A 16094-nucleotide genomic window follows, 5' to 3' on the forward strand; every position below is an offset into this window, starting at 1 on the left:
TCCACCTAGGGAAAATATGACACAGCAAAAGTTTTTATTCCTTTATTGATAAATGCTTTCCAAACTTTCCAAAGTAGATTGTTCAGTTAAAACCAAAACCACAAAATACTTTTGATCAGAAGTTCTCAATGTCCTGGCTTAGAAAAGACAAAGGATAACTGTTCTGACCATAAAGGAAAAGCTTGCAAATCCAGTTCTGGTTTCAGGAATCTAGAGTTTTGGGGAACTGGCTTTTTAAATAAGATTTTAAAGATTAATTTACAAAATGTAATATCACTATGATACGATGCATGGCATTGAGATGTGCAGGACTGTGAAGAATCTTCAAACATCTTGAGCTGATGTCTAGGAAAGGGCTATTTGGCTTCTTGCATCATCCTATAAGCAAAAGACAATGACACGTTAACTACACACAGCACAGCTCATTCCAGAGTAGTGAACTTGGAGCACTACAAGCCATAAGGACTAATATAATTTGCAAGGTACAGAAGCCGGTAAGTCATAGATACTATCCATTTCTGATCATCCATTAAGAAACACATTCTTTGATAGATAAGCCAGTCACCGGACCCACTGAGAAACTTACAGGTAAAAATATAAAACCCATCAACCTGTACCATTTTGAGATGTGACAGCTGACCACAACAGCTTCATGGAAAGTGCTTAAGATGATCATAGCAACTCCTGACAAACCCACAGAGAAATGCATCAAAAGAGGTATTTTGAATAAAAACCTTATTCAGAAGTTAAACAAGCCAGCATTTGCTTGGACAGACCTGTGCAAGGAAGTGAGATTCCTGACACTAGCACTTTATATACAGTATACAGGTGATTGTCAGGATAAGGAATGAGCATTAACAGTCTACTTAGCCTTGAAGTCACTAGAAAATCTTGTCTCTTTTCCTGGATTAGCAATTCACAAGCCTCATTTCAATACATTATCCTTCCATGACATGTCAACTGCTAGGAACATCTCAGGGGCTTATGCAACATCTTTCTGATACTTAATTAAAATGAGATTTCTGCAGAATAGTCCTAAAGTTTCTACAGTAAGGATTCTGGTGCAAGAAGCTACATTAGTCCTTTCTGAATAATTGACTGATATCAGACAAGTTCTGCACCCAGACCTACACAGGCCTCCTGGACCAGATGCATTTAATAATGATCATACTTTATTTACCCTGATTCTGGAACCTTTCAGTTTAAGTGAGGACTGAGACACTCACCAGTCTTCCTGGTTTAAGAGGTAGCAGCAACCACACCCACCTTCTGGGCAGCTTCTTTCTTGGCTTGGTGAGCCTGCAACACAGCAACAGCCTCCTCCACCTGAGGGAGACAAGTTATCTTGTGAGACTTCTCTTGATCGAAGGGTCCCACCATCTGCCCCAACAGCAACAGGCCAGCTTACCTTTGACCGGAGGGACTCTGGAGACTCTAGCATGTGCAGCAGCTCTGAGTTGTCAATCTCTAGCAGCATTCCTGTGATCTTCCCTGCAAGACTGGGGTGCATAGCTTGAATCAGAGGGAACAAACGTTCTCCTAGAAAAGAGGAATTCGGACAACAGTTCAATTAAAAAGTTGCTGGTGAAACCCAAGGGGATTTCCAAAGTACAATGCAATCTGTAAGAACCAGGGTTTAACTTACCAAGCATCTGTTTCTGCTCCTGAGGAGGGGCAGCAGCCAGCATGGAGGCTGTTAGTGGTTCCTGTCCCTGAATGTGGACTGCAGGCTGAGGTGCCTGTAGAAGAGCAGACGCAAGGATTCCAAATAGATGCTATGCTGACTGTTTCACATTTAGAGACAAAATATTACAGCCCCTCCTTCTAAAAAACAATCTGTCAAGCTTGACAGCAGACTTCATTTCACAAACAGAAAAGCTGCCCTTAGGTCTTAAACATGCTTCAAAGTCTGATCTCAAGAACTCCTATCACACATGAGCACTGTAAATATATTGCAAAAACTTTACCAAACATGGAGGGACAGATATCACAACCAAGAAAAAACATCCATGCCTGCTTTCTGTACAATGCAGTGGCATATGGGAAAGGCAAACTGCCTTCAAAGCCAAATTCTCATTGAGGTATCAAAATTGATAAAATGAAAGAGCAAAGCTGAAAAGCAAAGAACCAAGAAAAATACCTTACAGCGTATCTGAGTAAAAAGTGGCTTACTAGTATGAGACAGATAAATCAACTAAGTTGTCCCTGGCAAAGGTACAACTGCCAGGTTTTAAATTCCAACTTCTGGTGTCTGTCTGGGTTATACGAGTAGCTTGACATTTCTGCAAAAACACTTCAGTTGCATGTAAAATCTGTTGGCCTGCAGTTACTTCAGTGACTTCTTGACACAGATCCTTGTGTTACCTGCAAAGGCTGTACGGCTGGGTGCGGGCTGCGGACACTTGAGGCATATTTATAAGGAGGAACCGCTCTGGGAGCAGGGGCAGCTACAGGTGGACGAGGAGCTAAGTTCTGTGCTGCAGTGGCAACACCTGCAAAGGAAGAGAACAGGATTAGATTAGAAACACCCAGAGCAATATGCAGCAAACAAGTTGGGGTGCCTGCTACTAACTGCTGAATTCAAGCTCTTTACTGTACAGTCTAGTTACATCACTTTAGAAACTGACCTCCAAAATGCACCTAGATACTTTAGGAAAGAGCAATTCTCCCTAGACCACATTTCACATGCTGCATTCAAGATACTTTCTAGTTATTCCTTAGAAAAAATGAATTTGGATGCTCTACTCTGAAAACAACATTCATAACCTGCAGAGCCTTATTTTGAGTGGCAAATGTTGCAGAGTTGTAGAGATGAGCTCCAAGCAAGTGGAAAAGCAACCCATCTGGATTTTCTCTGCTGTGCTATAGCACCAACTGTCCCTAGACCTGCACTGCACAGCAAGGAATAGGAAAGATTCAGGTGCTCTCTCTGTCCCTTGCTCCAGATGGCCTTTGGTTATCCATATCTGACAACCATTTCTGGAAGTAAAAGTCAAGTCTCAACAGCATCCCCCACAGCTGAGGGGACAAGCTGGAGAGAGGCAGACACCTTACCAACTCGCTGGGCAGCAGCAGGGAGGCCACGAGAGGCCGGGGCATTGCTGGCAGGGGCCAGATGGCGCAGTGCTGGCCGTGGTCCAGACTGACGCATGGCATTTGGCATTCCCTGGAAGCCTAATGGAAGAAATACAGGGAAATCATCAAAACAGAACTGGTGAGTCAGGACAGTCAGCTACAGGAAGCACGTTGGGGTTGCGCACAGAAAGGAAAGTATGCATTGTTCTTGTTGTGAAGTACAACCAAGAGGGTCATACAATCAAAACGCTGCTTCCAGCATGCTCACCTTGAGGTCTTCCCCCTTGCTGCCAGCGTGGGTTAGGTCTCATCTGCGTCATTTGATTGGGTGCATAGTAAGTGGGTCTGCTCTGGGCCTGGAGGGAGACCACACAAGCTCAGAGCGCATCAGTGAATAACACACATTGTTTACATAGTGTTTCAGCAGTTGTTCCCAGGACTCATTCAATTCACATTAAGACAGTGGGCAGCTGGGAAGTCACACAATTAACTCCACCAACTGCACTCCTCATTAGGAGTTGCTTGCTTATGTGTGTAAGAAAGGCTCAATGGGACGACTGCAACTGAACCATCAAAGGTCCAAGCCAGGTTAAAGATTCATAACACCATACTAATTTAACTCAGCTTACCTGGGGCACAGCAGGCATGAAATACCCCCCAGCAGCAGGCTGGAACTGATTAATGATTGTGTTGGCCGGCAAGGCTCTCATCCCAGCAATGCGCTGCATGTACTGATTAGTTAGATGGGCCTTCCGCTCTTCTTTCCTTTGTGCGAGTGCAACATACAACGGCTTTGAGCCTACAATTCGTCCATTCATCTCTGTCACAGCTTTTGTAGCTTCCTCTGGAGAGGAAAAGCAGACAAAGCCAAACCCTTTGCTCCGCCCATCTTCCAGCATCACCTGCAGAAAAGATCAATTGTTAGTGGAGTAACATTACCAAGAACAGCTAAGAATCTGTATTTTCCATCCTAGACAATGGTCACATCTCAGGCAGGTACGTGTTGCAGAGGTGTAGAGACAAGTACTCAAAAGATCACTTGTCTGGATTTACTCAGCTTTTCTGTAAGCACCACGTGTCCCCAGGCCCACACTGAGCAGCAAGGAATGGGAAAGATCAGGTGCAGCCTCTAAACACAGGTAGGGAAATACCATCTGATGCTTAATGGGTGTTGCATCAAATGAGCATGCTTGCCATCTCCCACCCCTTCTTTTCAGCAGGAAACATAAGTTATCAGTAAAATCCCACTGTGACAAGGAAATCTGTGTATTTACTATGCCATATACTCTTCTGACTGCAATGACCCAGGGATAAACAAACTGCCCTTCAAACCCACATCAGATAACAGTTCCTTCTTCAGGCCTTAGAAATCCAAGAACTCAAATACCTTAGCACTTGTTATTGATCCGAAAGGTGAGAACTCCTTCCTCAGCTTTTCATCATCTATAGTGTCATCTAGGTTTTTAATGTACAGGTTAACTCCCTAGAAGGTAAAGAATAATAAGACACCTATAGTAACAAAGAATTTTGAGCACACTGTTGGCGTCCATCTGTTAAAGGCATCATTTGTCTAAAAATCTCTTAATTTAGTATAATGTTCCTTTCGCACCACCAAGGGCAAAAAATGTTGCAAAGGTGTAGAGACAAGTCCCACTGTGGTGAAAGGGAGCCCGTCTGGATTTCCTCTGCTTTCCTGTTGCATCATGTGTCCCCAGTCCAGCACTATATTGCAAGGAGCAGGAAAGATTCAGATGCAACCTCTGACATGATATTGCCATAAATTAGAGAGACAATAGCACAGTCAGGTTGTCTCTTTCCATCCTTTGAGGTATCCCAATTGGAAAATAAAGGAGGCTGTGTGACTTCTCACATCCACCTGAACGCTTCCACTGACAGGACTATGCACAGATGTCTCCTTTGCCCCCATATACCAGAGTCACCTTCAAAGTTTAACTCCCAGGACATATTACAGGACAATGACTACTTTATCAGTTCCTTTTCAGTCTGCCAGTAAATTGCAAACAATGCTTAAATTCAGAAAAGGGATAGATTATTCACCTGGTACCGGCTGATTCTCTCTTGTTTTAGCTGTTCAAACTTCCGTTTCAGCTCTGCTTGGCGTTCAACCTTCTTCTGTGCTCGCCCTACAAACACCATTTTTCCATTGATATCCTTCCCATTCATTTCTTCTACTGCCTGGACAGAGGGTTCAAAGAAAACTGTCAACTGCTAAAACAAGACAGCAGCTGATCCTGTTAAGAACCTCGCTGCCTAAAGCTTGCTTTGTATCTCCCTGCTTGTTAGCCAATAAACCAATCTTGCCATAGCACCTTTACATTGTTCCTGTGTAACACAGACTAATTAAAGATAAACTGAAGTTATCAGGAGAGACCATGCTGGCAACCCCACCATAAGTACTAGACTAACAACAGCAACTTGTGAATTCCCCCCCCCCTTCTTGCAGTTAGGGCCAAATTTTAACAAGCATACTGCTTGGATAAGTACTCTCCAAGAACACCCACTCTTTAAGTCCTTTATTGTAATATTTCTTCAATAATTACTGTACTTGTACTACTGTATTCTGCATGCAGCTAGTAATCTGAGAAATGCCAGCTTATTCCTGAATATCAAGCTATTAAGGTGCAGTTTCTAGTCTCCACATCCAGAAGATTACACCCAAGACAGAATTTTGTCTCAACAGATTTCTGTGGTGAACCAATTAAGCTCTTCTATAGAGATACCCAAGCAGCATTAACAAACAGTTGGTCATACCTTGTTAGCATCCTCATGCTTTTCAAAGCTCACAAAGCCAAAGCCTTTGGATTTTCCAGTGGGGTCAGTCATCACTTTAACGCTCAGAGTCTTACCTGTTACCAAGGGACAGGGTTAGTAAAATACCACATAAGACTCTGTCAAGACTATTAAAACTCCACATAATAGCCCTTGCTTATCTGCTAGCTAGCCTCTGCCTCCCATTCAGTATTTGGCCCAACTACCACCCACATTTCAATTCTTATACAACCTCAAAGTGACCCAGGCAGAGCTATACAGATGGTAGCAGCACTGTTAAATGAGCATTGGTCATGAAATTGACAGCTTCATTAAAAGTGCTTCTGTATTTACCATATTTGCTGAAGAGCTCCTTTAGTCTTTCATCATCCATGTCATCCCCAAAGTTTTTAATATAAACATTGGTGAACTCCTTTGCCTTGGCTCCCAGCTCAGCCTCCCTCTCTTTACGAGACTTGAATCTCCCAACAAATCTGTAGGAAATAATGAAAGTTACAATAAGTGACTTGTTTTCAGTAATGGAAGAAGCAATGTGTGATTTGCAGTGAGGCAGAAAAAATGAGTTTGTGGTAGGAGTTGGAAACGGGGAGAAGAAAGGGTACCAGGAGAACAGAAGGACAAACAGGCCACAGACCAACCAGAAAAATCACCTGTCCTATTGCATAGAGAAGCAGCCTGTGATGCCCACCCAGCTCTGCAGTGGAGAGAGCACTGGCCACAGAAACCCACCCAGCCCACTAGCAGAGAGGTAGCAAGACAAGGCTTGGTTAGGAGAACCCACCAGCCCTGTAATGGAGGGGGAGCAGGCCATGGCTTGGGCAGGGTCACTCACCAGCCCTGTAGTGGAGAGGTAGCAGGCCAAGGCTCGGGCCAGGAGAACCAGTGCCTTGTGAGTCCCTGTTAATACCGAGATGCATCACGGTTCATGCGATCGCTGCTGCTGCTGGCTGTGACACTCACACTTTGCGGTCGTTTAGCAGCATGCCGTTCATCTTCTCGATGGCTCTATCTGCAGCATCCTGGGTCTCAAAGTGCACAAATGCGTAGCCCTTAGAGCCATTCTCATCACACACCACCTAGACATGTGGAGGGAAACCAAACTCAGATCTCTGAACACATACTTTCTCCTTTGTCGTAGGATGTGATGCCAGCACGTGAAAACAGGTTACTGCCAAGGATCAAAGCAAGCAAAATATCTGTGTTCCAGACTGGCACATCTCATGACTGAGCCTGACATAACTTGAGCTATCCCTGACCCTTTGGTCTGCTCTGCCTCCCAGAGACATCACTCCTCACTTGGCTAAAGGTGTCCCTTCCACTTCCTACACTGGATGTGTCTGAACATGTCACCAATACAGCAGAATTGGACAAAGTTACCACATCTCACCTTGCAGGACAAAATATTCCCAAACGCTGAGAATGTGTCATAAAGTGCCTTGTTATCAATGGATTTGTCCAGGTTCTTAATGAAGACATTCCCAACCCCTGACTTCCTCAAGGAGGGGTCCCTCTGAGACCACATGATGCGAATGGGTTTTCCTTTGATCACATCAAAATTCATGGTGTCTAGAGCACGCTCAGCTGCAAGAGAAGTCAAGAACAGGTTTCTCTGGATTGTTATAGAAAAAGGTTTCCATCGTGGGAGATGGTTTTCTCTGAATTATAGTCAGCTCATGGAGAAGTCTGGGGCAATAACATTGGCCACCAATTCCAATGACCAGGGTTTGTTTTAAACTTGATGTTTCAAGGGAGGGCTTTGCAACATAGTCACTAAACATGCATATGCACGTAACAGGCTTAATAAACTGTTCTGAACTGATATGATAGTAGTCTTTTAAGTCATGGAGAAATTAATGCCAAAATGCCTGGGCTTCATTAATTAGTTATATTCTTCATTATTATAAAGGTAAATGTACGCACCCAAAAGAAGAAAAGGAAATACAGAAAACCCTGGGGAAAAAAAGAAAAAAAGCAGCACCAAAAGTGACCAACTGGCTTGTTTGCTTTTCATGAGCTCTCATCTACCCATGCTTGTTTCTATTAAGAGAAAAGGATCATCTCTCTACCAGGTCAGGGACAGAAAATGCACATGAACACATTGCTGGCTGGGAACATGAGTCAGCCCCTACAGCCTACATGGCCAAAAAATGATTCCCCATTTGCTCAATCTAAAAGTAAGAATGGACAAAACACTGTAAAAGAAGTCCACATAGCCTACAGAATGAATATGGAAGTGTACAGATAAAGACTGCTCTGCCTCCCAGGCAAAACCCCATTGCTGCCACTCTAACCCACACTGAACCGGCCCCCCCTCCACAATTCTATTTCTGCTACCTACTGATATATTAAAAGGATCATTACGTACACTCATTAGGATCTTGTTCATAAAATTCAGATGCTTGGGACTCTTCTGTGCAAGGAAACACTCCCAGCATGGAGTAAGCAGATAATGAAAGACTGTCAATTCCCAGCATGAGGCAGGGAAAGAGAGGGATATGCATTAAAGTCAAGGAATATTAACAGGGCAGAACCCATTTTCCAAATTTGTTCAGCTCAGTTCTTTCATGCCACCTTCACCCAACGATACTTGCCAATTAGATTTCAGAAGTAGCAAATTCTAGGAAAACACCAACTTGAATCACAGAATCACAGAACTGTAGGGGTTGGAAGGGACCTCGAAAGATCATCGGGTCCAACGCCCCTGCAAAGCAGGTTCCTCAGAGCAGGCTGCCCAGGTAGGCATCCAGACAGGCCTTGAATAACTCCAGAGAAGGAGACTCCACAACCTCTCTAGGCAGCCTGTTCCAGTGCTCCATCACCCTCACTGTGAAGAAGTTCTTTTGCATGTTGGTGTGGAGCTTCCTGTGTTCTATCTTGTGGCCATTGCCCCTTGTCCTGTCCCCACAAACCACTGAGAAGAGGTTAGCTACACCCTTCTGTCTCCCACCCCTCAGATATTTATAGACATTGACAAGATCCCCTCTCAGTCTCCTCTTCTCCAGGCTGAACGGACCCAGGTCTCGCAGCCTGTCCTCATAGGAAAGATGTTCCAGGCCCGGTATCATCTTCGTGGCCCTCCGCTGCACTCTTTCCAAGAGATCTGTCTTTTTTTGTACCGGGGAGCCCAGAACTGGACACAGTACTCCAGGTGAGGTCTGACCAGCACAGAGTAGAGGGGGAGGATCACCTCCCTTGACCTGCTGGCCACGCTCCTTTTAATGCACGCCAGGATCCCATTGGTCCTCTTGGCCACCAGGGCACACTGCTGGCTCATGGTCTCGTCCACCAGGACCCCCAGGTCCTCCTCGGCAGAGCTCCTCTCCAGCAGGCTGTCCCCAAGCCTGTACTGATACGTGTGGTTGTTCCTTCCCAGGTGCAGGACTCTACACTTGCTCTTATTAAACCGCATCTGGTTTCTTCCTGCCCATCTCTCCAGCCAGCCCAGGTCTCGCTGAATGGCAGCACAGCCTTCTGGCATGACAGCCACTCCTCCCAGCTTTGTGTCATCGGCGTACTTGCTGAGGGCAGACACTATTCCCTCATCAAGGTTGTCGATTAAGATGTTGAACAAGACCGGACCCAGCACCGACCCTTGGGGAACACCGCTAGTCACAGTTCTCCAGCCAGACTCTGCACCACCGATCACCACCCTCTGAGCTCAGCCAGTCAGCCAGTTCTCAACCCACTTCACTGTCCACTCCTCTATCCCACACTTTCTCAGCTCTGCTAGCAGGATGTCATGGGAGACAGTATCAGAAGCCTTTCTAAAGTCAAGAGAGATGACGTCCACCGCTCTCCCCCATCTACCCGGCTGGTGATGCCATCATAGAAGGCAACGAGGTTGGTCAAGCACGACTTCCCCTTGGTGAATCCACGCTGACTACTCCTCATAACATTCTTCTCTTCCAATTGCTTGGAGATGGCATCCAGAACAAGCTGCTCCAACACCTTTCCAGGGACAGAGGTGAGACTGACTGGCCTGTAGTTTCCTGGATCCTCCTTCCTGCCCTTCAAGACCGGAGTGACATTGACTATCCTCCAGTCTTCAGGCACCTCACCCATTTTCCAGGGCCTTTCAAATATGATAGGGAGCAGCTCGGCGACCACATCTGCCAGCTCCCTTAGCACACACGGATGCATCCCATCGGGACCCATGGATTGAACACAGCTTGCATGTGATACTTTGCTAGGGCAAGCAGAGTAACTGTGCAGCGTTTCACAGAGCCACCACCAGGAACCCCAATGGGTCTCTGCCTGCACAAGTCTCCTGCATTCCCTAGCCCAAGATCAGTTTGAACTACCGCATGTAAGTTTTAGGAGTCTTTCACATGCTTCAAAAATATCTTTTTGGTGTTGCTTTTTAAGCTGAAGTGGTGCCATTGCTGTTTTCCCCAGCCCTTCACACACAACCCCAACTGGGAAAAAAGTTCTGCTGGGCCTCACTCCTGAGGTAGTCAGGCTTTCAAAAAAAAAAAAAAAAGACATCATTTCAGGAATAAAACAATACTTGCTAGGACTCTTCTAGCTCTATTAGCTAGTCAAAGGTATTCAATTCAATTAACTGCCATGCTGAAATGATTCCTCAGCTGCTACTCTGAATCAACGCAACCCTTTGGTTCTTTCCGCAGCCCACTCCCAGTAGGCACTTCAGCAGGCAACTTGGTCTGGCTTGTCAAATTTGGTAGTGTTTATTTATAGCACAGAGAGGTCCTCCAGAAGCATGCCTTGGCAAGGACACAAACTAGTTGTAAATACCATTTGCAGCAGAAAAAGAGCTGCTGCTGAAAGGTGGCAGGCAGATGAAGCAGTGGCAAGCAACCAGAGGGAACCATTCTGCAGCAGGTACTGAGATATAGACCAGTTATCAACTATACAGACTAGTTATGAACTTACTCCCACTACTTTCAAGCTTCCTAAGCGCACACCAGCGGGCACTACTACACCACTCTTTCAGTAGCTTGCAAGTATTCCATGGTATTATTACACTCCGCTTGAAACACACACATGCTTCTTGTGAGCAGTGGTATAAGAAAGCCCTGAAGAGATTTGCTGATCCAAAGGAGGCCTGCCATGCCCCCAGGTAGAAATGCAATCACATCACACCAGTACCTGAGAAAAGCCATGAAGGATCAGCAGAACGATGCGAGTGATTCAGACTAAACACACCCAGTTCACTTCCTTCATCTGAACAAAAACCTTCTCATTTTCCTCTACTTAAGCAGTAAATCTTCACCCACCTCAGTCCTGTATCTGTTTCTCTCCCACTGGTTCCTGTCATCCTTCCAGCAGGCTCAACTGCAACTCACACAACATTGCACACACTTTTAACCCCTTTCAGACTCTCACTCTTCTTCAAGTGCCTTTCGGACAGGGAAAACAAACATATGAGCACCCCTTGCAGTTTGCCTTAGGCCTCAAAGCAATCTTTCACACTTACAGGCTCCCCAACGAAGAGCCAAGGCTGGAATTAGCTGCTGTGGCTGAGCAGCATAAAGCATAACCACACACACCATGATTCACCCATCAGAAACTCTGCACAGGGAGTTTTATCCTGCAACGCTGGATATTCCTTACACTGTTCTCTCCTTTAAGGAAGAAGAGAAGCAACAAGCTTATCTACACTCTTCTATACCTTTCATTTTCAGAGACAATTCTTTAACCCAGCTGTGTTCGTTCTTGACTTGGGAAACACGCTGTTTTCTCTGTACTTGCAGAACAGCTTATCTCTACAGCCACACTGAAGTTTCTCTGCTTCATTATCTGAGTTGTCATGTCCTAACTTTCAATGTTAGGAAACCCTGGAATGCAACTGATTTGTATGAGGAACACATGAGAAAGGAAATTCAGCTTTTCTTCCAAATGAAATGAGTTTCTTTCCCTTTATGGTCAAAAAAGAATAAATATTAACGACCATGTCTGAGCCTGAACTACCCAGAACTTTGAAGCATTTCCTTCATCTGCCTATCGGAGTATGACAATCAGTACTCAGCATTCACTGGCTACTACACCACAGAACTGCAATCAAAGGCAGCAGAGCTCATTTTCACTAAAAATAACCTCTCTGCAGCAGACTACACCAGCTAGATAATGCACGCTCAAAGAGTAACCCCTTCCAGGGTAACATATCACTCCATTAGCCAAGAAAAACAAAGAAAAACGCAAGCTCTTAGCCAATCTAGATACAGGAATTCTGGAAACACAGGATGTTCAGGATGTGACAGTGGTCCCACGTAACAGGGGAGTTCTGGCTGCTACCTGACTTTATGGCCACAGTTTGGTTTCTCTAGTCAGTAAAGGCAGAGTCCTATTTCCCACACAAAGGTTAAGATGTGGTAAATCCTCAGCTTTATGAAACACTCAAAAGGTGCCAGTGAAATGCAGACTATCATATCAACTCCTTTAATGTCTATGACCATTTTGAACATACTAACAGCATGCCCACAAGAACTTCCCTAGACGTTTCCAGTGCACAAATCTTCCTGATTACTTTTACATGTTATAGCAGGATATTTTATAGCAGCTTAACAATCACCCATAAATCACAAGAGTTCCCTGCAGTGCTACAGAACACCACCTATCTTTTTGTAGGTGGAATAAAGTGATGTCCAAATGCATTTTTGCTTATGCATCCCTAGAAGAAAATACAGATTCCTCCTATTCTCTGAGAGCCTTCACACAGACAGTACTGGTACTGCCATCGTGAAAACAAAAGCCAAAACTCCTGCATTTGACATTGAAGGTTCATAAAAATACCTTGGGTTGGAACAGACCTTAAAGATCATCTAGTTCCAACCCCCCCGCCATAGGCGGGGATGAGGTTGTAAAGATTTTATTTTTCATAGTCAAGTCTTGGTTTCAGATAGAGCTCAACACACCACCACCATGCTCACCTTCCCAACATGATCTGTTTATGTTCTGCTGCATTACATTTAGTACAGCCTTTTACTCTTAACATGCTGCAGTTTGCCAGGCAAGTTAGGAGATTTTCAGAAGTGATCACTTCACAAAGGCAGGAGAGTTTGTCTATTTCTCCTTCGCAATATTAACTCAAAGATTAGGTTTAAGTCGCTTGACCTTGTAAGACCCACCAGTAACAGGACACCAGTTACTCTGTCAAAGTATCACTTGAAGTACTGGGACTTCCTAAAATGTCTGCTGCCTCACCAGGAGTCCAGAATGACACAATGTCCCTCTGAATTCCTGCCTATCTATTACCATTAAAGATTACCTTGAAATACACAGGAAGGCCAGTTGTCTTCATGCTTATAGGAAAATAACTTCTTCCTGCTAAAGCGAGCATTTCTAACTAGCCACTCTTCCCTTTTAACATCATACCTACACCTACGTTATACAGGTCTTCTCTGCTTTAAGGAAGATAAGAGAACTTTATACTCTTCCACACACACACAGCCTGATATTTCTACCTATTTTTGCTTCCTGTTAGTTCCTCCTCTTATCCTGAGGGAAAAAAAAAAAAAAGAGAAGAGAGAAGTAGCCTAGACAAAAGCAGGTAAGCCTGGGTTACTGTACCCTTGCATAGCACAAACATACCAAGCTTGTTTTATAAGAGAGAGCCAGAGCACACAGGTTCACCTGCACAGCAGAGGGGCATATGTACAGGCTCTCAGGTTCTTTCCTTCCTGCTGGGAAGTTTCAAGACAAATACAGAGCTTAACTTGCATAAAAGCAATTTTGAGAGTTCTATGAAAGCGTTCTTGTGCACTGGGTTGCAGCCAGTTTTTTTTTTGTTGTTGTTTTTTTTTTAAATCAGCCTGGCAAAAGAAAAGATCAGAAAAGCTCAGTCTGATCAGTCGGTATCCCAAGGAAAGGATGTACAGAAGGCAGTCTGAATCAGGGAAGAAGATGGCACACAGTCACAACCAGATTACATAAAAATCATACTCCATATTCCAGCCAAGAGCTCAATCCCACAGGCTCTACTTGCTTGCAGGAACACAATTTTTGCGACAAAACTGGTTTTCTACACATTACGAAGACTTGGATTCAAAGTCTAGGTGTTACCCTGCGTAACAGACTGCTAGCTGCTCTTTGCAAAACCGTAGAACAGGACAACCAGATGGAAGCTACAGGAGAGTTCACTTGCTGTTGAAGTCTGTGCTTTTATGAATTGATTCTGAATGAAAGGGAAGAGTTCACTCACCTTTGTCTATCCTGTAGATGCCTATATATAGACACTGCTAAATCACAGCACAGAGCGGTAAACTTGCACCAGTCAACAAGGAAAGGCTCTTAAGAGGAGGGCACAAAATGCTGACCTACTTTTATTCAGAAAAGACATGCTCCAAAATGACCTTTTCTGTCCCTTCTTTCACATTTCTGCTGCTACAGAGCTGGAATACCTACTTGAGGAGGTGCCAAATTAAAGTATTAAGAAAAAAATCTGACCAGAGCAAACCAGCATGGATTCTGCAGATGAGACAGAGGTTTTCACACACACTGCAGAAGACATCTTCTTTCCCATTAATGCAGGAATATCACTTCAGACTGGAAGACCCATCAGGGTGCTTGCACAAATACAGCAACAAAGTCCATCTGATCTTCCCAGTATTAAATCATAGTGGGTGGACAGCCAGAGGCTCTGTCAAACTGAACATCTGACCAGGGTTGATTACTTTCATGTTTTTCTGCCAGGACTGACTGTATGAAGTCCCACAAAATAGCCTAAGTCTACACCAGAATACAAGGGCACATGGTGGAGATTATCCTCTTATATGCACTGCAATAAACCCAAGTCTCCAAATTTTAATTTCAGTAACAGAGAAACAGTCCTTTAACCAGAGGTGTCACAGAGATGTGTATTTGCAAAGTATTTTGGAGACACCAAGCAATAAAATATATTCCAACTCCCCAAGCACTAACTTACCCCGTAACTGCAACACAGTGGTGGGAGCTACACAGCAGAACACACAAACAGCAGGGTGCATTAAAGGGAAAAAGTGAGGAAAAGTGAAGAAGGCGGCCATGGCTGTGGCCCTACTTGTTGCTTACCGTCAGCAGGCTGCTGGAAGTTGACGTAGGCGTACCCGAGGGAGCGGCGGGTGATCATGTCCCTGCAGACCCGGATGGAGAGCACGGGCCCGGCGGGGCTGAACTTCTCGTAGAGCATGGCCTCGGTGACATCGGGGTGCAGGTCGCCCACGTAGAGCGACGCCATCGGGTAGCTGCTAGCCGCCGCCGCATTCATCGTCCCCGCACGTGCTCCCGGCAGCCACGGGGGTTATTCTGGGGTTTCTTTAAGTAAAGCTTTCAGTAAATATTTAAACGGGGGAGAAATTCAGAACCCAACTTAAAAACCTCACTAAAGGAAACCGGGGACCAGGCCCCACACCAAGCCCCACGGGAGACGGGGCAGCTTCACGGAACGAGCCCCCACTCCCCGGCCCAGAGCTGGTTCTGTTTGGTTTACAGGGGTTTAAGGAATATATATATATGTATGTATATATAAACCGACTGTCTCCCAAAGATATCTTTATAGGAACCATCCTCCTGCACTCGAACCGTCCCCACTAGGCTCATGGTGGTTGCACCACAGCGCAGGCCGGCTCCGCGCGGGGCAGCAGCCCCGGGGGGCATCGGGCCGGGACTGGGCCGCGGCCGCGCTCCCCCCCCCGCCCCCTCCCCGGTCGGTGCCGGGCCCAACCCCACTCACGCTCTGCGGCCCCGGCGAGAGAAGAGGCGGGAGCAGGCGGCGGGCGGCCCTTTATAGCCGCCGCCGCGGCGAGACGGGGCCCCGAGCGGCCGCCAGGGGGAGGCGGCGGCGGGCCCGGCCCGGAGGGAGCGACCCCCGCTGCCTGCTGCAGCGACGCCAGCAGGGGGGAGGACCGGGGCCTGCTCCGCCATTTCGGGGCCACCGCTTTTCCCCATTACCATCCCCGTCCCTGTCCCCATCCTCCCAGGGCTGCTCCATCCCATATGAGCCCTGCAGAGCGGGGCTGGCACCCTGTGAGGAGGAGGGAGAGCACAGGGGGCACCGACAGAGCAAGGCACCCCTCCTGAACAGTTTTTGGTCGCTGCTCCGAGCTGTGTTTTTTGAGGTGTCACCGGTTGCTGGAGTTGTTCCCACAGTGATCTGCCTCCTCCCGTTCGGATAAACGCGAATAAACGCGAGTTCCCACGGCAGCCCCGGCGCTGGGCCAGCTCTTGTCGTGTGCTGGCCTGGAGCGGGACCAGGGGTCCTCAGCATCTCCCCTGGGAGTGAGCAGCCAGGC

General features: G+C 46.1%; 2 protein-coding genes and 3 non-coding genes across 6 annotated transcripts in view; all 5 read right to left on the reverse strand.

Moving 5' to 3' along the window:
• Positions 1-16094, reverse strand: part of HMGCL (3-hydroxy-3-methylglutaryl-CoA lyase) — a 350359-nt gene that overhangs the window by 131182 nt on the left and 203083 nt on the right. The gene's annotated exons all lie outside the window — the stretch shown is intronic.
• On the reverse strand, positions 28-15640 carry PABPC4 (poly(A) binding protein cytoplasmic 4). Of its 2 annotated transcripts, none has more exons than XM_035345797.1 (16): positions 15536-15640; positions 14875-15117; positions 7253-7446; positions 6826-6941; positions 6199-6338; positions 5848-5942; positions 5134-5271; positions 4463-4558; positions 3705-3977; positions 3344-3431; positions 3055-3174; positions 2365-2492; positions 1646-1739; positions 1409-1539; positions 1227-1326; positions 28-375 (listed from the first exon to the last, which is right to left on the reverse strand). In XM_035345797.1, the coding sequence occupies exons 2-15, from the start codon at positions 15068-15070 to the stop codon at positions 1240-1242; spliced, it is 1896 nt and encodes a 631-aa protein (XP_035201688.1). In that variant the 5' UTR covers positions 15071-15117; positions 15536-15640; the 3' UTR covers positions 28-375; positions 1227-1239. The 2 variants fall into 2 exon arrangements, with proteins under 2 accessions (XP_035201688.1, XP_035201690.1); XM_035345799.1 differs by having other exon boundaries at positions 15527-15544.
• Positions 2791-2924, reverse strand: LOC118177841. The gene has a single exon (XR_004755933.1). It is a non-coding gene; the product is annotated as a small nucleolar RNA SNORA55 (small nucleolar RNA).
• LOC118177843 lies at positions 4074-4199 on the reverse strand. The gene has a single exon (XR_004755935.1). It is a non-coding gene; the product is annotated as a small nucleolar RNA SNORA55 (small nucleolar RNA).
• Positions 4698-4830, reverse strand: LOC118177842. The gene has a single exon (XR_004755934.1). It is a non-coding gene; the product is annotated as a small nucleolar RNA SNORA55 (small nucleolar RNA).

Source organism: Oxyura jamaicensis, chromosome 23 (genome assembly GCF_011077185.1).
Source record: "Oxyura jamaicensis isolate SHBP4307 breed ruddy duck chromosome 23, BPBGC_Ojam_1.0, whole genome shotgun sequence".
Lineage (NCBI taxonomy): Eukaryota > Metazoa > Chordata > Aves > Anseriformes > Anatidae > Oxyura > Oxyura jamaicensis.